Genomic DNA, 21,555 nt, shown 5'->3' with positions numbered 1-21,555 from the left:
CTGACAGCTGCTGTTTCTTGTCCCAACTAACTTGTTTTAATTCCTTTTAGCTCTGTTTTGGTCACCACTAACAACTGAGGGATCTATCTGGCTCATTAGCTGCTAAATGGTAGACCATGTTTTTCACTAACTACGGTTTGGTGCTAAACTAGCAATTTCTAAATTAAGCTACTTTAAGTTTGTGCAGTTTTGTTTTAAACACATAACATACTGATGTATGTGATAGCTCAACAAAATCACAGTGAGTGTTTTTTACATAACAATACATTTTGCAGCACAGTATGCATCGGTATACATGTAATGTATGTGCATATGAATGTACATGTGTGTGATTGCCATCTGTGTCCTGTCCCTGTAGTTTTTACATAATGTTTCATTACCTTTAAAACCCACTGAGCCCTAACATGTAGGCACCATCATCTTATATCTGCTATAGGTCTGTCTGTGACATGCATGAGAATAGACAGATGGAAGGAGCACGAGACGGATTGGAGAGTCTGTTTTAGCAGTCTCCTTTAATGTCTTTGGTCTCGCAAAATTAGATTATTTTAAAGTATTTTACAGTCCGTTGTCCAAACTCACCCACTGTGTAATTTAATTCAGTGTGGCTCGCTATCGAGCTGAACTGCTCAGTGTTTCATTTGGCTTCCAGTGCCTCATTCTGTGTGATTAGACAGTCTGAGCTGCCGGCAGGGTTTAATCACAGCTCATGTTTATGTGATAGGATCAGTATTGGATCTGTGAGTCTATGTACTTATAAGTCAAGTCACAAAATATAAGATTATAATAAAGACACAGTAAGCGTATCTGACTCCCAGCAAATGTCTCCAATGAGGCTTTAAGAAAAAACAACCAAAGATCTGAACAAGAATTTAAACTTGGTGATCAGCGTTGTTTAAATTCTTTTGTGTTAGCTACCAGTGAGGGTGGACATGATTAGACATTTAGTCATCATCAGCGAGTCCAGCATTTATCCAGACGGAGCGTTTGGCCTTTGCTGTTTGGTACCATAGCAACAAAGTCCTTCACCTGGGCTTTTCACTTGGTACCTGCGTTCATGTAATGATAGTCCTGGCACAACAAACCGCTGTTATTTACTGTCAATACAAACAGAAAAAAAATACAGTGATTTTTCAATAATAACTGCAAAAAACAGTGGTTGATGCTGTGTGAGAACGGAGAAGAGGAAAGAGAGGTAAAGGCAAAGAGGATTTCTGGAGTCAGTGAAAGGCTCGTTGTGATGAAACCACCTCTGACACTTTAAGCTGCAAAGTATAAGCTAGTGAAGAAAGGATCGGGGGAGGGGGGTTCTCACACAGACACACACACACAGACACACACTGTAGTTGGCCAGAACTACTTAAAATGAAAGGAAAAAGGAAAAGAGAAAAGGTTAACAACAACAAACAAAAAAAGTTTAGTTTAAAAACAGTAGAAACCAAAAAGGTCAGTCAACTAGCTCCCTGATTAGAAGAGCTTACAGAGCAGCCAATAAAAAGCAACTAGCCGTGCATTACGGGCATTAGCAGGCACATCTGGGGCATGTGTTGGACCAATCAGATTACTCTGATGAAAACTCCCCATTGTGTAAACACCCAGACTTGAGTGCACAGAAACACGCACACAAAGACATATTATGTACCTAAGCCACAACTGGACACCATCTGGTGTGCTGTACATAGTCCAGTAGGACAAGTCTTATATTTACATTCCAGGAGGGAAAAGCCGTGCTTTATGGGGAATTATGGTCACAGCTGGAACACATCTCTGACCAATCACAGTGCTCAGACAGAACCATGTTATATTTAGTTTGGTTTGGTGTTACACGGCAGTATTCAGTATTCCTTCTCAGCCACAGCAGTTTATGCAACATCAGAAGACACTACATATATGTGTGTGTGGATGTGTGGGAATTGTGTAAGAACATATGTCAGGATTTAGTTTTAATTAAGTCTCCACCTCACTAAATAACTTCACGTCATCTTGTGTGAGGTTACGCCCTTAAATGTCCTCTGATGATGATGATTGGTGGCATTACATTCAACTTAGACCAAGAAAAGTAACAGTTAACTGCGACCTTAAGTTATATAAAATACTCTGTCTTGTGTTTTACAGGATAAAATCTTTTCAGCAGATACTGATGGAGATCTCACAGGACTGTGAAAGAGGGCTGAGTTGTGTTACCCATTGATTTCTAAAGGGGTGCAGACATCTAAAAAATGGGGAAGCAGATTGGATTGAAGGAAGATTTGCTCTCCAGACTTTTGGAGCTGCTTGCACAAGTTGTTTGAAGTTGGATAGTTGGTACATTAGCAAGTGGAGATTAAATGCATTACCAAATTAAAACACGTTGTCCCACAAAAATTAGTTCTTATGTAGAGATAAGTTACTAAACATTTGCACTGCGGTCACAGCTAAATGAAGCAATTGACAAAGCTACAATTAGCATGCTAATATGACCTATGTTGACCTATTCCCCCTCATTCTAAATGAAACACTCATTTCTCAAACAAAACAGTCATACTAGTTGTACTACTTGTCAGTTGGGTATTAATATATTGTTTGCCCCCCTAAAACTCTTCAACAAACTAAATTTGGAATTGATGTTAGCTAGCTAGTGATGCTACTGACTTCCTGTTAGCATAGGCAGTTAGTTGACTTCTTTTGGTTGAATACAGCTACAGCTGTTTTCTCACAGGCTTACAGCTACTTGCTAATATGTTTCTGAAACCTGAAGTAAATCACAAATTTTAAACCGGTTTAAACGGGTAGCAACAAAAAACTCAGGAGGGACACGACACACAGACCTACTGTAGAGACAGATTTATGAATGGCTGGCTGGTGCACCCCAGTCTTGATCCCTTTGTTTGTTTGAGTCTCAGTAGGTTTTCCTCAGGCTTTCTGGTGGTTGAAATCCAGAGTGTGGGCTTCCTCCTCTGTTTTACCACCAAGCGACCACTTCCCATCACAGATATTTCATTGATGAGCCCAACAAGTCCGGCTGGCATCAGTCATCCTCTCGGAACCTCCTTGCACCAATAAAACCTCTCACTGACAGTGGCCCTCGAGCCAGATTTAGTTTGTTTTACCTGGACAAACAGATCTTTGTTTTGTAGAACTTATATAAAATGTTTCTTTTCCCTGATGCATTTAATTCCAATTGTCAGCAACTAGATGCAGTTGACAACTTGATGACAGAAATGCTGACAGAAATGTGTATCACAATTCACACTAGTAATATAATAGTGCTATTCACTGGAGTCACCAAACACATGCACACACACGTGCACAAAGAAGCCCCACTCGAGCATACTTTACCTTGAATCTCACGCCTGCACTCTATTTCCTTCCTTCTTTCTCTCTCGTCTTCTCACAGGTTCCCTGTGGTGCGAAATCAACTCATCCAACAGTTTCTCATTTTCCACAGTGTTACTCACAATATAGTTCCCACAGGGGCAGCAGCCTTTATTACTTTCACAATACAGAACTGGAAAAGTACTGATTGCTTTGGTTAAACTTAGGGGTGTTTCATTTTGTCCAAATGATTTGATAAATGCATAAAAAAAAGGCAGCGCAAATAAATGAAAGCTGAAAAATTTAAAGGCCCTGCAGACCCACACATGTTTTTCACTTATGATAAAGCCTCCTTTCGGGTTGAAGTTGTAGCAGAGGCCTGATGGGAATTATGTGAGGTCACCACACCCAGTGCAGCAATAAGAATGATATAATTCACCGTAACAGGTGCAACAGGGACATTTCAGTCAAGTGAGGTCTGTAAGTGCCCACATAGACCTGAGAGGAGGTTTAGTTGTGAAAAAAATCAGTGTAGTGTAGCACAAGTGTGGATTTATGAATATGTCCTGAGTTATTAGTTCATTATTGGGTAAGTTTAACAATAGAAAATGCTAAAACTGTTTTTGTTCAGCTGAAACAAAGAGACTAAACCAAAATAGTAAAGGTGCAAAACCAAAACAATGAGCTGAAAGATGCATAAATGCTCCGTAGAAGCTGAGAGGGAACTGCAGAGCTTGGTAATTAGTCTGCATGCGTTTGTCACTATGTGCAACCCATTTCACATCGCAAATAGTTGTTTGATCCATTGTCAACATAAAATACCCATCAGTGCAGCTTTAATTGATTAAATAAAACCATTAGTAATAAAATTACTAGATGATAAGTTCATGTTGCAACATTTTCAGCCAAGTATCTTAACTATGACTCATCTTTGCCCAGAAATAGTGTTTCGAGATCTGTCTAATCATCTTTCACATCAAGTCAAAACTTAAATTCAAAAGCCTGAAGCCACCATTTACTAGAGATGTATAACAAGCTAGAAAGTTCGGTTGAGCAGTAACACCCAGACAGGCTGTTAACAACTTTCAGGTTCTCGTCTTCCTTCAGGAGTGTCTAGTTAAGAGGAACATTTCCAAGAAGAAAACCCATTTCTAACACCTTTTTCTCTCTGATTGCCTGGATTTCACTGAGCCGCTCTGCTCACTGCGCCCAGAGTGCCAATTGTTGTTGCGCTCATGATGTTGCTGTTGACACATCAACGGTGCTTTAATGGAGTTTTTGACAGCAGCACTGAGGATACGGACACACACGCCCACTCATACAAAAGACTTGACATGGAAGTGTTTTTTTGCACATTCAAACACAGCACACAGAGGACTTGTTTTGGAACAGCCTTCTCCCTTTTGTTCTCTCCCTTCGGCGCTGGAGTGTCATAACTTTTAATCAAGGCAAGAATAAAAGTCAGTATCAGCTTTGCCAGACACAGCAGGAGACGGAGGAGCCAGCGACCGACACATACAGTCAGGGTCAGAGAGTATGTACCAACTGACAGATCTAAAATGACGACTTCCACAACTGGCCTATGCACCACGATAACAACAGACACTGTAGCCCTTCATTCTCTGCTTTTTTAACTGTCTTGTTGCCGTTGTCAGAAGTTTTGCTTTTGTTTCCACTGCTCCTGAAACTAAATTTCAACACTGACACTAAACGCAGACCTGTGGTACTTTGAGCGGTTGTTGGCAGATATGTCTTCAGCGATAGGTCGAGCAGACTTCGTCACATCGCAACAAAGACGACAACTAACACAGCAACAGTAACCATCATGTTACCATTTCATCCATTTGGACAACCAGTACATACATAAAGAAGAACAACGCTCAGGCTCCGTCCCCACCACTACGTTTTCATTTCAAAACTCCGTCCAGTTTTAAAACCCTGAAAATGGAGACTTTTGGATACGCTGCTGGCCCCGTTTTAGTTTGAAAACTCTGGGGTTGTGTTGTAGTCTGGATGGACAAAGCCAGAGACCTTTTGGGAACAATGACGTAAACGCAACAGGTCGCTCCCTGATTGGATCTTATTACCCTTGACTACCAGTGGTGGAAGCAACATGAGTAATGAGTTACAAGCGTTACTGACCTTGTTGTCTTTGCTAGCAGCTGTTGTTCAGGGAAATTCTGCATTTTAACACGACAACTGCCTTTGCTTTCCTTGTTCGTAGTCTTTTCTGCAACTAATCAGCTGAGCACAACTGAGAGACTAATCTACGTCCTGTTTACACCAGCTCGCGCACGCCCAGTGTATTTTCAGGTTTGATAGTGTGAACACAGAACATTTCTGCAGAGCTAAAACAGTCGTCTGGACGTAGATTGTAGAAATATAAGGATTGTGAGTGGAGAAAACTGCAGTTTTGGGCCAATGACAGCCCCTGCAGCACCACAGATTCTGTATTGACGTGAGAAAAAAAGCTTAAAGGTTACAATTATGTGACATCATACAGTTGGTCCCACGACAGCCTTTTTAATGACATACTCTTTATGTGAAATGCCATGAAAATACAAGTCCAAAAACCCATGATATTGAATTGAATCCAAATCAAAATATTGATTGATTGAAGTTCGAGACCTTACTTCATTACAGGGAGTGACCCAACAGTTCCCACAAAGGGTGAGCAAAAAGTGCATCTGTGTGTAGAGAGAGGCAAAGAGACAATCAAATGCCAAAGCAGGTTTGTGCAGCAGCTGGTCCAAGCTTGATCAGAAGTGAATCTGAGCAGCACAACAGTAGCTCCGGGACAAAACAGGTTCTTCTCCAGTGTGTCCCAAAACAACCTCCACGACTCTCTCCTCCTGATTTATCTTCCATTTACCATCAAGGAACGTTTGAAAATGTCTCTAGGCCTCAATCTGTATTTGATCTGTGAATCAGAACATTTCACATGAGTAAAGCTGGCTGGCAAAATTAGGTCAGATTCCCTCAATGCTGCAGAAAACCAGCATTTGCATTCACTTGAAGCAGAACATATTTTTGTCAATGAATAAATGATATGATAAATATACACAGAAGTGCAACAGTTGAATAGATGAATTATGATGATGGCTGGGAGCTGGCATCTCCATCAGTGGATCTCAGTAACTGTATAACAGCTTCTAAAAGAAAGGTGTTTTCAGTCCATCACAAGCTCCAGAAATGTGAAACCTGCTGCTGCATGTGAACCCTTTAGGTAGCAGATTACCACATATGTGCATCACTGCTTTTTTCCTTATAAACCAACACATCAGTTGAGCTTAAAGCACAAAAACAATCCAACTTGCATTAGCATGATGATTTGAATAACTGTATGATTTGGTGTTTCAGCCCAGCTCATGGAAACATTTCAGATTTTCCGTCCTGACATTTCTAACGTTCAGCTGTAATCTGTCTTCTGTCTCTTTCCATTTGAGACTTAATTAATCTCTCTCAGCAGGACGCTGCCTCTCAGATTCCCATTTCATGTTCACTTAATACCTCCTCTCTATTGTGTTTCATTCACTCCTTGCAGCGTTTGTCTCTCATGCTCGCTCTCCCTCAGTTGAATGATACTGGCTGATAAATGTGTGTGTGTGTGTGTGTGTGTGTGTGTGTGTGTGTGTGTGTGTGTGTGTGTGTGTGTGGGGGGGGGGTGGGGTGGGGGGGGTTCTGTTTCTGATTAATAGCAGAGAGGCCATTCAGGAAACATAATGAGTTTCTCCTGCTGTGTGTGTGTGTGTGTTATACATGGTTGAGTGGTTATACATTCCTTTTTGTGTATCTCTCTCGTGATAGCAGTGAGAAAGGCTCCGCTTTCATTGCCTCACTTATCGACTCTGAGTGACATTTTCCCGTTTCTCTTCCACTCCTCCATCCACTCTGTCCTTCTTACTCACCTCTCTTCTCCATACATCCCTCCCTTTTCTCCCTCTGGGGTTAAGAATACAAATTACACAGCAAGACACCGGCTATATGAACTTAAAGGCGCTAATTAAACATCAATATGTTTCTGCCAAATGAACTTGGTGACCACAGTGGAAGCAGCTTGTGGCCTGGACCTAAAGTCAGAAAAAAAGAGATTTAAACATCTGTAACAACTGGGCAACATCAAGTCATATGATTGAAAGCTCCTGAAGCTTCAGAGATCGTGGTGACTTTTATCTACTGCTGTTTCCATGAGAAAGGTGGTCAGGGGCCACCTCCTTTGTTCAACAGCTAATGGTAGAATTGATAAAACCAAAGGCCTTAAAATAAAAGTTGATCTGTTAGATGACAGAAGACGCACGTTGCGACGCATTGGTAAGGACGGACACAGCTGGTGACACAAAACGAAAATCCTCCGTAGGCCAGACCTTCTCATTTCGGTTCAGCCTTCACAGTCTACGACGGACCTCCGTAGGCTGCATCCTCCGAAGGATGCGGCCCCTGAAAACAAACTTTTGGCCTTAAATCAAGAGTTCATACCGTAATGACACTAAATACCTTTTATTCAATTCCTCCAAAGTCTCTCTCTCTTTTTCTCTCCATCTTTTTTTATTCAATCCTTCCCTCATCCTCTCTCTTCCTGCATCCTAACATTACTTCCACTTTATTTGCTTCCCTCCTTCCTCTTTTAGAATATAACAGTAGTAAAACCCTGTCCCAGTGATCCATTATTATTCTTCTTCCACACACCTTCATTCATTCTTTCCCTCTGACTTTGTCATCATTTCTCATTTATAAACTTTGAGTCTTTGAGTTTTGTCCTTTCCTGCTTCCTCTTTTCTCTCCATCTTCTCTCTCTGCGGCACCAGAAGGATCGTCTTTCTCGTCCTGTGTATAATCTTGAGTCTTTCGACTGATTTAAGGAACACTCTGTTCTGCTCTCTTCTCTGTTGCGTCTCAGAGCGAGCGCGCTGTTATCTGTCTACCCAATTTTACATGCTGCATTGTAATGCCTCCGACACAAACACACTCACAAACACAAACAGCCAGATATATACACATCCAGAGCTGCACTTCCATCTTCCATCCTTCTTTCTTCCGAGCTTTCACATCAGTCGACTAATATCTTTGAGTTAAGACACTCACTCACTCACCCACCCCCTCTCCGTCTCTGACACACACTCATACACAGACAAACACACTCACAGATGGAGGGATTATGTACTATAACATTAGCAGTGCAGCTTTGTGCTAATGGCCTTTTACATCATCCAGCAGGGAATAAACTTTGCCGCTTTGACTCTTTAAACACATTCAACCTTCTGGCCTGTGGAGGAAACCCTGCTACTGGAAACCCTGCTACTCCCCAGCGCTGGCCCCTGCAGTTACAGAGAGAGGGCTGACATGCAGCGCGACCTTCATCTGGGAGACTGGGTCAACATGGAAGCAAGAGTACTTTGCTTTTCTTTAAGAAAAGGTTAAGATATGTGCAGGGAGGGAAGTTGAACCAAAGATTTTCCGTTGAATGTAAGGAAACATAATCTAATTTGTTTCTGCCTGTTACAAACCAAACGGGTCAGTTGGATTATTGAGATGTCTCACAGCCTGACATTAGAAAAATTGACCTACATTCAAGTTGAAGACTTGTACAGAACGTGGACACTTTTATTTACATTTCATGATGGACCTGACTGCGCAGATATCTGTGAATAGGCAAGGACTGCTGCTACCGCCGTCATAATAACTTGTAATTTATACTGCAGCCACGGTGTTGAGGTCATGATTTTTATTTTATTAGAATGCGTCTATGATTTCTGAAGTATATATGTATATGTATGTACGAGTATATACAGGTATATATTTCCCATCATTTTACTTGTGCATATTGCTCAACTTATTTTGATTCTTGTCTATAATCACTACAACTGATATGTATAACTCAATATTTTAAGTATTTCTTGATTTTACCATGACTGTTGTGTTATTTGAGGGTCTCTATGAATGTCTGAATGTTTGTTCTGTTTACTTTGTTAATGCAAAATGAACAAAGGCCAATAAAGTACTGAAAAGGGAAAGAAAAGGGTGGTTAAAGCTAAATAAATAACTCTTATAAGAGAGTTCAGACATGGTTCAACAACTAGCCGTCTGTAGAGGCTGTTGTAAATACACAAAAATTGTCCAATTAAACAGCATGCAGTCAGTTTTACTAAGAGCTTTGCAAGCCTCAATACCTGTACAATATACAGCCCTGTAAATGTAGCATTTTGTTCAGATTTGAGTCTTTTGAAAGTGTATTTGAACTACAACTGCTGTTGTGTTATATTACTACTGCAATGTTATGTTAATGCTATTTGGTGTTGATGAACCACCTCCTCGCTCCTCCCTTCTGTAACGCTTTCAGCTTAGAGGAGAATATGTAAATAGAGTTTTATATATTATGCATGAGGTAACTACATTCATGAATCACTTTAATTATTGTTATAGTCTTGTTTAGTTTGCTGTGTTGAATTGCATCATAACCAAACACACACACACACACACACACACACTCCATCCAGTCCGTCCATCGTGTTCCTGTTATGGCGCTCCATCTGTGCAGTCCATTAGGTGGCCTCGTGGCTGATGAAAATGACACAACACAGTCCATACTGTGAACCTGCGCCACCTGCCCCTGAGGTGTGAAGTGTGGCTTTTATGCTCGATATGTGTCAAATAGTGTCACTGTCACACACCAGGGCACTTCCTGTACACGATGCTGGAGGCCTGTGAACATTAATGTGATTTGAACATCGTGCAACGATATTTCTCTTGAATCCCTCCTGTGAATTTTATTATGTTTGTGTGATGTTTGATCAAAGAAAAAGCGTAGTAGATACAGTTTTTGATTCAATTCACAGAATATTTTGAAAAGTTACAATTTTACCTTTTGTATCTTTGATCAAAGAGTATGTGACATGTGAAGTGTCACAAAGTTGTATATTTCTGTAATTTCACAATCATTTGGTATTGAATAATTTAAAATGTACTGCAATTTCATAATAATTAAAGGGAAATTGGCGGCAAAACCCAAATTTTACACTTACAGTTAATTAATTCCAATTAATTTTAACCTAAGTTGTAAGTTGTAACCCTTACAATTTCATCCCTGGATAATTTGATGACATCTGCCATTACCATGGTAACAAGAAGTACAGTTTGATACTCCAACTCTTGAGCAGCGATTTTCTCAGAAATATAACAAACGAAGAACTGATGTAATTGTTCACAAGACAAACGACCAAACTTACTTTGTAGGTTTGCGTGGGCAGGAAATTTCACCCCAGGGCAGGAACGGCCACTAACAATAAAAGCTAATATATAGAAAGGTAATTACAGAATAAAAATACATTGCATGGCTAAGACAGAAAAAATCCCAGTAATGATAATAATAATAAATTTCCTTGATGTAAATTGAGTTTTCCTTCTAAGAATATTTACTATAATATTTTTCTATAATTAGTAGATTTCTTAGGAAAATACAGCTGGTGTAAAATACATATGTTAGATATTGTATGAAACTAATTTTTCATACAGTAACCAACACTTTTCTTTGTCTCACTAAGTCTTTACAGTTTACTTACATATTCCTCCACATTACACAAGCTTATTTTGTCATCTTTGTACTTTAATAATTAATTAACTTTCCTGCTGTATCCCAGTTTTTCTTGCTGCTACAAATTGAATAATCATCTATTCTAACCAAATGATGAATGCATTCAGTTGTGTTGTTCAGTTTTGATCTGAAATGTTTCACAAAAGAGCATCAAAAGTCAAAGTCTCTCTTTCTCTCTCTCTCTCTCTCTCTCTCCATCTTTCTCTGCAGGCAGATGGATGATGCTGATCCCTCACTCCGGAGGTGTGGAGTAACAGATGACGGAGGGATTTATACAGCAGGAGAGAGAAAGAACAAGAGAGTTAACGCTAGAAAGGGTCACTGCCACTGCTAACAGAAAAAAGAAGGTCAGGCACATCGATCGGGAGGCGGGGAGACGTAAGTGACCAGGTTTACTGACACTGGGATGACACTTTATCACTCGCTCTCTTTGTCTTTGTAAGATATTTCTGCTTCTTTCTTTTCCTCTCACTCTTTTGACTTTTCTCTTTGTTGCTGCAGGGACATTCCATGCCTCTTGCTCTCTTTTCTCTTTTTGTCTGTTTCTCCTTCCGAACCTTCACTTTGTAAAACACAAAACACCTACAGTGTTCAAAGTGCTCAATATTTCTGACTAAAGCCGTTTCAAAGTTGCACTTGCAATGCAGCACGGTGCTTTGTATGAAGGCTTTTTCAGCGGTTCTCACAGTATTATTGTCTTAGCTTTAAAGCTTGTGGCTGAAGAAGATATGTAGCCACAGAATTGTATTATACCGAAACAGTGACTCAACATACAGTTGTTTTGTTAAAGTTTTGTATTTAAAATTCTTTTCATGTGGCAGCTCTCCGTGGGAAACAGACTGCTGCACTTGAAGTGATATATTTTATTTGGATGCAGCTTTTAAGGAATTCTCAGCAAAACAAGTGAACCAGATGTTTAGACTCTGTTGTTTCGTAACCCGTAACATTTATGATGGTACCTGCAAGGTGAGGCTCACCTGGCAGACACAGGCAGGCAGGCTTCTTTTTGGTAGTATCGCTACTGTATCGTACTGTTTCATTCAGGAAGTGCGTGACACAAAAATTGTAAAATTATACAGCAAGATAAATGCAGCAAAGTTTGTCAATCAACCTTCTGTGTTTTTCTATGTGATTTAAATATAATACATGCAAAATTTTATACAGGTGATTATTTAGGTGGATATGGTACAAAAAAGGAAGTAAGTGAAAATATTATGTTAGAATACACCCGTGCATTTTCATGTAAAACATAACTTCTGCTTAATCAGGTTTGACAGGTCCCTTCAGTGCAGATGGTACTTTCCAATTTCTGTACTTCAGTTTTACTAACAAAGAATTTCCCCTCAAACTAATATGTGGCATGGTCCAGCTAAAGATGTCCTCCATCTCTTTTGAAAATGCATGGCCGCTGAAATATCTGATACTGAGGGGGGCCCAACTCCCACATAATGCTACCCATTTTCAATAATCCTGAAAGGTAGCCATAAAAAACACCAAACCCACATTCATTGTGATCTATAAGATATAACTGTAACAACATGAGCAGTCTAATCAGAATCAGAATCAGAATCAGAATCAGAATCAGTTTTATTGCCAAGTATGTTTTCACATACAAGGAATTTTTTCTGGTGATTGGTGCAATTGATCAGCAACAGTGGGGCTCTCTAGCCTTGTTGATGAGGCTAATAGCAGATGGGAAGAAGCTATTTTTGTGGCGAGAGGTTTTGGTCCTGAAGGACCGCAGCCTCCTGCCAGAGGGGAGTGTCTCAAAGAGTTTGTGTCCAGGGTGGGAGGAGTCAGCTACAATCCACTCGCTTCTTCTGTTGAGCCATGACGTGAAGCTATTACACATCTACAGTGAAATTAATAGTAATGCAAGTGATACTGAAATATTAATGAATGAGTAAAAATGACAAAACAATAGAGTAAGAGCAAAAGCGCAATTCTTTAAAAAATGTAATGTACCACATTGTATCATAAAGTTGAATTACAAAGTACAAATTCATAATGTAAACTTAAGTGATTTCAATCAAAATGTAATAGAAACAATTACACAGGTTAAACAAAGCAGCTGCTGCCCCAATACAAAGTATCAGGATCAATTGTTACACATGTTGGTTTTTAATCATTCAACATTCAACATTTATAGCTGGAGGTGTTCATGGATATGAAATATAAACCCATGAATGTTAAGCTTCAAACCACACAAGAAAAGCAATTAGTGCTGTTTGCCTTTTTAGGGCAGCCTAATAACAGGCAAATTCCCCCATCCCATTTCCCTGCCACCCTCCACTGTTTTATCTCACAGGGCAGAAATGGCTTAAACTAACATAAGTGCAGCAGCAATTTGTGCCCGCAGTGAAAAGCAAAGCGACAGCCGACATCTGTGCCTTCACTAGTCCTCAGTGGCGTGATCCTCTGCGAGTCTCCTATGCGATGTCTCCCCCCCCCCCCCGATGTATTGCTGCTTTATCAGACTGGTTAAATGGCTTGCCTGCAGTGCTCTTTAGTTTCCTGTGAACTACGCTGATACTCTCCCTGAGAGGAGGAGATAGGAAGCAGCCTGTCTATTACACACTTAGCAGTGCAGAGGTGATAAACACACACACACACACACACATTCCAACATGTACAAACACACACGTATAAATCCTAATCATCTGTTCTTATTTAAAGTTATTTTCCTCTGTTGCATTTTCATTTTTAAGGCATTGATTGACTGGTTTTCGACCCAGACCTTATTATAATGTTGTTTACCGTCACGTAGACTCATGCATGCTGCAGCCTCATTAATGACTTCAGCTTCAAGAAACCCCACTTCAACTGTTCATATTGACTATATGTTGCACAAACTGTTTTTATTCAGCATAGATATAGGCAAGACAAATAATCAATAAATCCTGATAGAGAGTGTGGTTTGCAGCCTCCTTTCCACGGCTGAAGATAGAGATGTGTTTGAGTCTACTGGGAGTCTGTTGCTGAAAGGTAGTTTTATCTTGGTTTTTCAAAGTTTAAATAATGGCCCAGTTGGATTGATCTAAAGTCCAGTGTGGATTCGAGGCAGAATGGAAAGCTCTTCAAAACAAAAGTTACTGGTGAAGCTGCTTTGAGAATGATTGAATATGATGGGATAAAGCTGTTTGATATAGTCCAAGTGGAAAAGCAGTGAACCTGACCTGTGTAATTGTCTTTATTCCCAGACACACATACACAAAGACCAAGACTGTATTTTATTCATTTATTCTTAGACCAACCTGTGATTAAAAAAAAAAAAACTTGACATGATGAGGAAATCAAGTTTTAAATGATAATCATGAATAATATTGAGCATTTATTTTAGTTTGATTCCTGTAAATAGGAATTTTATATTTGTGTTGTAGTCTGCCAAGGCCAGTGTCACCAACATACACCAGACTTCAGGGAAAAAAACTCAGATTGATAGTTAGTGATCTGGATCTTCCTGAAAATTGAATGGGTTTGTCCCTGGCTCATGGCCCATAACTCCACCAAGTTTGGTTCAAATCAGTTCAGCATTTTTTGTATAATCCTGCTGACAAACAACAGACACAGGCAAAAACATTACCTCCTTGGCAGAGGTCAAAATAAATGAGCAGATGGTGGAGCAACACTGTGGTTTTACAGTTGCACCATCCCCATCCAACCTTTGGACGTGGTTATTAATATATAGAGTAAGAACATCAGAAACAGCAGGTTGCAGTTTGCTGCACATGAAATATGGGTAAATGGATTGTTTAGACATAGAAGTGGCAGTGGACATCTCAATGAAATTTTGGCAGAAAAGTGAACAGGTATATTTCTCAAAATGACAAACTACAACATCAAGGATGCAGATCAGATCATATGAATCATTTTTGTAAAGGCACACAGTGTGGGTCGTTTTTCGAAGAGGTTGTAAACAAGTTGTTATAATTGGTCATTTTTGGGTATGAGGACTTGTTGCAGATACCACAAGTAGCAACATGTGTCTGCCCACACATACATAAATAATGAATGAATTATTATGTTTGCTCACAATCACACCTAGATGGTTAATCTATGCATGAACAAACAAAAGCAAAACAGAGAAAAATGATTACGCTCACACACATTTAGATACAATATATTCACATTAAACAGCACAAATGTCAACATGCCCACACAGTGTGAAGAACTGCAAAGAAGAGGTTTTATTATTGTGCTTACAGCAACGAGTGAAATATGTTCACGCGCACTCGGCCTATTCCATTTTCCTTGTATTATCATAGACTCAACACCCACTAAACCATTTCTGCTGGAGGCCTGGGTTCGTCTGAAGATATGCTGGCTTTTTACCTCGAACACGCACACACACACATTTATGGACACACACAAAGAAGGAAACACACCAGGATGCGCACACACATCCATTCACTTTTCATTCTTAAACATACGCCCACACATACTGAAAAACAATTCTCATTGCTTTTCAGTCTTTCATGTGTTTTCTTACTGACACGCGTACTGCATGTGCACACACACACTTTCACACATACATCTGACTATTTCACCTATCCTTGAAGACATTTATGAGGTGTTAAATCACTAAGCCGTCTGAGTGGTAAGGGTAAATAGAGAGGACAGCCAGTACTTCTGCTCACCCTGCACACATACCACAATGTGACAGTGCAAACATCAAAGCTGTCTTCATTGTATCTCCTTCAGTTTACTCTGTATGACTATTTTTGAAATGTGGTATATATGTGGTACTCGTTCTCTCTCTGAAACTTTCTTTTAGGATTACAGACAATATCATAAATTAGTCTGGAAAAGGAAGAATCACTGCGAGGAGGCAAGCAACAAAGAAAAGAGGGAAATAAGACGAACTGAGTGGGAGGGTTGATGGATGGCTGAAGGTGGGGGAAGATATCCAGGAAAAGTGGAGGGAACGATTAAAAGAGGCGAAAAGGGGAAGTTAGTGAATAGGAATAAAGGAAAGAAGTGGATAATGCAAATGGCAAATATTGAAGTAATAAAGGAAGGATGGAATGATTTAAAAGCATGAAGGAGGGTAAACAGATGGAAGGAAGGTCTGGAAAGATCAATGTATGAGTAAATATAGAGGGAAAGGAAGAATACACACCGACAGACTTGAGATGAATACAAATTGTAGAAACAGGAAGTTCAAAAGAAATAATCTGATCTCTTTATTTTGTTGTTTATTCCTTCTACAGAATAAAGCTGATCCTCAACTCTGACCTGAAAGAAAAAAAAGGCACTTGCAACACCTTGGATACAACCAACCACACCAGTGAAATTTCCAGCCAAATTCAGATACTGAAATTAAAACTATCTGGCAAAAACCAGGTGGATACAGAAGGCTCCAGCCATGGATATGAACAATTCGGTTTTTAGCTCTAAATTAGGGATTCTTAAACTCTCAGTTACATCATGAGGTGGATGTAACTAAACATCAAGAAACAACGCCAGACATTCGGACTCATCGTATACCTTGAAAACTCGTTGCCAATGATGTATTGGCGAGAAATGGGAGATTCAACCCTCAGTGAACAATCTAGGGCTGTTTGCAGCTAGCAAGACTTTACTAGAATACAACTCAAGAACACTTTTAGCTAGTTCCTCTCCATCCCCTCTTCCCCATCCCTGTCATTCCCCATTCCCCAAGTTGTGCCCTCCCTGTTTTCTCCCCTTCCCCCAGATCCCGTTTTCATTCATCTTTCCTTTTTCAATAGTGTGCTGTTGTTTAAGAATCCATTTTGGAAGACAGACTTTAAAACTCTTCAAATAGGTCTCCCTCAATGCTAAGTGAATCTCTCTGTCCGCCTTCTTCTTCCTTCTGCTGGTGAAAAAGGTGGATTAAAACCAGGAGAGTTAACCCACTTTCAAGCTCCATAAAGGTAAAGGTCTCTCTTTGGGATGGGTGGCCCAGCAAGGGCTCTCCTCGGAGGGTTCAGCACTACTACGTCCTCTCTTGAGGTGGGAGGTCGGATGTCTTGGCCAAGCAACAACCCCCTGGACCTAAACCAAACCCTGCCATGGGGGAGTGTTGGTGCTGGAGGTGCAGCAGCCATGAGTGCAGGTCTAGACAATTTTACCCAGGAGTCTGTCACCAGGGAAGCGATCAAAGAGAAAAACTGGCCGGCTCTGCTTATACTCGTCATCATCGCGCTGACGATTGGCGGCAACATCCTGGTGATCCTGGCGGTGTCGCTGGAGAAGAAGCTTCAAAACGCCACCAACTTCTTCCTGAGGTCACTGGCTGTGGCAGATATGCTCGTGGGGATCCTGGTCATGCCGATTTCCCTAATCAACATCCTCTATGGTGAGTCACAAAAAACACCTTTGTAAGGTGCAAAGATGGAGACACACAGATTTGATTTGATGAGCAACAAACAAGAACTCCAGGTTGTTGATATAGTTTCCGAAATATACACCTTTTAGACTTTTCAACTAGTGTTCTAGCCCTTTAGATGGTTTTGGTTTTATTTGGTCAGGATTTCAAATATCAGATGTCATTATCATCATCTGATAACAAGACTAAAAGTCTACAACCATGCATCTCTGCATGGTGAACTTCAGCACAGTGGTGTATTTCACTAGATGCTAATAAGTGTGTGTAATTATTGATTTCATTCTTAACTCTTCCTCTGTCTAATCATGAAAAGAGAGATACACGCCTATAAATCTCACTCAATATTTAAACTATCTTCACCGCAAATTTCTGCCCCTGATCTTGAGCACCCACCCACTCACCAGCTGTTGCCAGCACACTGTGACATGCTCCCTGTCATTATTTCAGAACATTTTTCAGCGCAATTATTGAAATGATTATTGCTTCTCTGAGACATTGCACACTGTTATTTTGTGACTGATTCAAAAGCCAGAGGATGCCAACATGATAATTGCAATATCATACTAGCTATCAACTGCTGTTCTTGCTTACAATATCCGTGCCAGGATTCTGCATGAATCCATCTTGATAGGATGGTGGGTTGTTATATTGTAGGCTGTGTGTGTATTGAGTTTCTTTTCCAGTGCTGAGTAACATTTCAGCTAGGTCTCCACATTAGCACCACAAAGGAAAGGTACATTTCTTGCTGTGTACCTGTAAATGTCACCACCACAGAACTGATTGCAGAGCTGATAATAAGTGAGAAAATCTTTTACAGAGATGTGGATTGTTGCCCTTTGCAGTTTTCAGTGACAGTCACCCCTGTCAGCACCCACATCACTGACTTCCAAAAACTCTTAGCAATTTCTCCTGAATGTATCTGTAGATTCCAGTAACAACCATAAAGACATAGTAGAAGTATAAGAAAGTGCAAGGCCAGTAGTAGTACCTTTTCTGTGGAAAATACTTTGACTTAGTGTTTTCAAACTAATCTCAGATCTCAAGTCAAAACTTGAGACTTTTATGGTTTTGTTAAGTATTTAGGTAGTCAAGTCTAAAGTAAGTCAAGTCTGACAGCAGTCTAAGTGTCAAGTCCATATTTTGTGAATTAAAGCTGCATTCATATTCAGTTCAGTGTTGACTAATTGCTAACTTTGTCCTTCCATTGTTTGGTGCTGGGCAGGTAATATACAATAGTTTATGACAGTTTTTTTGCTGTGAGCAGGAGCCTGATGCTAATTGTGCAGTGATAAGGAACAAAAAAGGTTAAGTTGACCTGAAAAGCAAAACAGTCAGTTGAAGGATGCTAACACCGTCACATCTGCAGGTTTGATCCAATATTTGTCTAAATTCTGACGGCACAGGCGTGATGTGTGAGTACATCGTGGTTTAAGCAGATGGAGTACATGTCATTCTAATCTGCTGTCAGCAGAGACAGCTAAACATGAATAAGCTGTCATGGCTATTATCATGACAGGCCAACGAATTTGGAAAATAGATAATTAGGCTCAGTTGGTGCTAAATGATTTGTGATTCTCTGGATTTTTGTGCAGCTTGACAATGACGCTGACGTGAGTCACCTCAATTGTCAGCCGATGTCACATGTGGTCACTTTGTGTCTCTGAGATAAAACGTTTTGATTAGCTGAGTCTGAGTGCAAACAGTGATGGCATTTAAGCCAAAGCATTATCGCCTGAGAGAAGAACGTGTCCAATTTTACCAGTGTGACAGAAGAGTCAACATAGATGTTATCTTGACAGGAGAAAAATGGAGGGAGGGAGTTTTCCAAAGTTTGAAAAAAGTAACTCTGATTATGTCAGAAGGTTATTTCAGCTTGAGATAAGTGAGAGAAGTGTCACTGATTTAGCATTGCCCTCCAGTGACACTGTCAGACTCATGGACAGTTTAAAACAAAAAGGGTCAAAATCAAACAGCAGAACCAGAGATATCATCTTTTTTATTTCCAATTACCTTCATTCCTGTTAAAACTGGGTGCCTGCATTACCCACAATGCAACTGGATCACCACCAGTTTGAGCTGAGATTCAAGTGTGATTTGGTGGTTAAGGCTAATGTAGCCTCAAGCTGCAGAGATGAGGAGCTACCAGGTCTGGTAAGATCTGAACTTTCTAACTCCCATTCCACAGATTTTTTATGGAGTTGCATTATGGGAAATTTAATGCAGTGTTTATGGAGCTTTAGCTATGCTCCATAAACAGTCAGAATATCTCAGCTTCAATTTTGACATTTCTTTTTAAATAATCTCTTGTGAGACTCAAATTTTGCTACAAAAATATTTTGCATCAAAACAAAACAAAAAAAACCCCGACAGATTAATGAATGCCGAGATAATAATAACCCCCAAAAAATGCAGAAGCGAATGTACACATAGGAGAATAGTACTCAGATGAAGTCTTTATTCCCTCTTCTGTCTTCTGTCATTTTGTCCTGAGGCTCCTTTGTATTCATTTTCCAGTATTCCCAGCAGAACTTGCTCAAACTTGGTGTATTCATGTCTCTGCTTTGTTGCAGTCAGGCATCCTTCAGCAATACTAAATAGGACAGGGAAGGTTGATTGCTGCTTAATGGTCCATGTATGGTCAATGGACACACTTGCTCACTCACTCTCTGTCTGTCTGTTGGTTCAAGCGGCTGCTGCTGCTGATTGCTCACAGCGGTAATCAATGTTTCCCACACACACACACACACAGAAATAAAAATGCTGACAAGTCTCGCCTTTTCCTCTATCTGTTTCACAAACAGATGCACATACACATCGAGACGGATAGGCGATGTGTCTCTCTGTCATTTATATACACACCAGCGCCTGCAAACACATACGCACATATACTCACACACACTTGAATGGAGCCTGGATCTATACTTGCAGTGTTATCCATCAGACTGGTACTTGACTACATTGATCCCCACGGCTCACTGAGTGAAAGACCAGACAAAGACACGCACACACACACACACACACACACACACACGTCACAGAGTGTTCTCACACAATTGAAAGTGACAGTGAATCATTCAGATTACAGTAACAATGATGATGACAGTGATTAGGATGATGATGACAATCATGATAAAAGATGACACTGAAGGTAACTTAGCTACTTTTTATCCCTAATCACACACACACACACACACACACTGGCTGGCTTTTCCTAATGGTCATAAAAACATTAGAATGAGGTAAGTGCTCTTTGGACAGGGATAAGATTTCGACATTCACACAACCTCATTGTGACTTTGTGTTGCATGTAAATGTTGGAAAAATGCAAAAGTAACACAAAAGATGATACTAGATACTGATGACAGCTGATGTTGATATTTTATTGGTTTCAAGTTGTGTTGTTAAGTAACCAAAATCCGACATCCTTCAAATGTCTCATGAAACATCCTGATGTATAAAATACAGACATTTAGGACATGAGCAAAACCCATCGTTCATCTGCTAAAATTAGCTAAACATTCGCTAAATGTCTGCTAAACAGTAGCTAAATGTTAGTTAAACGTCTGCTAAGCATTAGCTAAACATCTACAAAACATTAGCTTAATATCTGCTAAATGTTAAACATTAGCTAAACGTTAGCTACACATTAGCTAAATGTCTCCTTCTGCAAAATGTCACAGTGTCAATTAGCCAATCTTTCCCTAACCCAATTATCCAAGTGTTTGAGTTGCCTAACCTTGCACAGATCACAAAGATGATTTTGGTACCTATTCTCTCTCTCAAATCAGACATTTTACTTTACCATTAACATAAAAATCCAATCTTTCTCAAAACCATTACTGACAATTTAAAAAAAGAGTTATTACAGAAAAGGACAGAATCATATTTGTAATGTGCTTTCATTACTCTACAGACGATATACAAAAACGCCTAAATAATTCATGAAAGTAAATCCACATTTCCTTCTTGGAAGCCAACATGACATAACTCAAAAATTAAATGCTCACCTCAAATCCCTCTTTTAATATCTAACATGTTTATATTTTGAAATCATAACCTTCATGCATTATGCACTGCCACGACAGTTTAACTGAAAATGCATCTTATTAAATCTCATAGAAGAAACAATGAATTCCAAATGCTGTTTTGTTGACTGTAAAGTCTTTCATAAAGAGTGTTGTTTTGTAGCACTCAGACCAGATTTGAGTTTGTGTATTTACCAGAAAATCCAGCACACCCGCCAGCCAGCTGAGTAACACCTTCTGTGTATATGTGTGTGTTTGTGTGTCATGCAGTGCCCCCAATAAGTGTTTGACCTCTGAAA

General features: G+C 39.9%; 1 protein-coding gene across 3 annotated transcripts in view; it reads left to right on the top strand.

The window, feature by feature from the left end:
* The window catches only part of htr2cl1 (5-hydroxytryptamine (serotonin) receptor 2C, G protein-coupled-like 1), a 140,416-nt gene that overhangs the window by 99,052 nt on the left and 19,809 nt on the right, over positions 1 to 21,555 (top strand). For 2 of the 3 annotated variants that reach the window (XM_071459485.1, XM_071459483.1), the window contains 2 exons: positions 11,093 to 11,260; positions 16,093 to 17,201. In XM_071459485.1, the coding sequence (XP_071315586.1) occupies positions 16,796 to 17,201 (406 nt within the window). In that variant the 5' untranslated portion in view covers positions 11,093 to 11,260; positions 16,093 to 16,795. The remainder of the gene's footprint in view (positions 1 to 11,092; positions 11,261 to 16,092; positions 17,202 to 21,555) is intronic. The other variant, XM_071459486.1, reaches the window with a different exon arrangement.

This window comes from Trachinotus anak, unplaced genomic scaffold (genome assembly GCF_046630095.1).
Source record: "Trachinotus anak isolate AG129_WGS33_773 ecotype Australia unplaced genomic scaffold, CSIRO_AGI_Tana_v1 ptg000023l, whole genome shotgun sequence".
NCBI classification, from domain to species: domain Eukaryota; kingdom Metazoa; phylum Chordata; class Actinopteri; order Carangiformes; family Carangidae; genus Trachinotus; species Trachinotus anak.
Note: the sequence above shows the minus strand (reverse complement) of the source record. Positions and strands in the feature narration are given on the sequence as shown.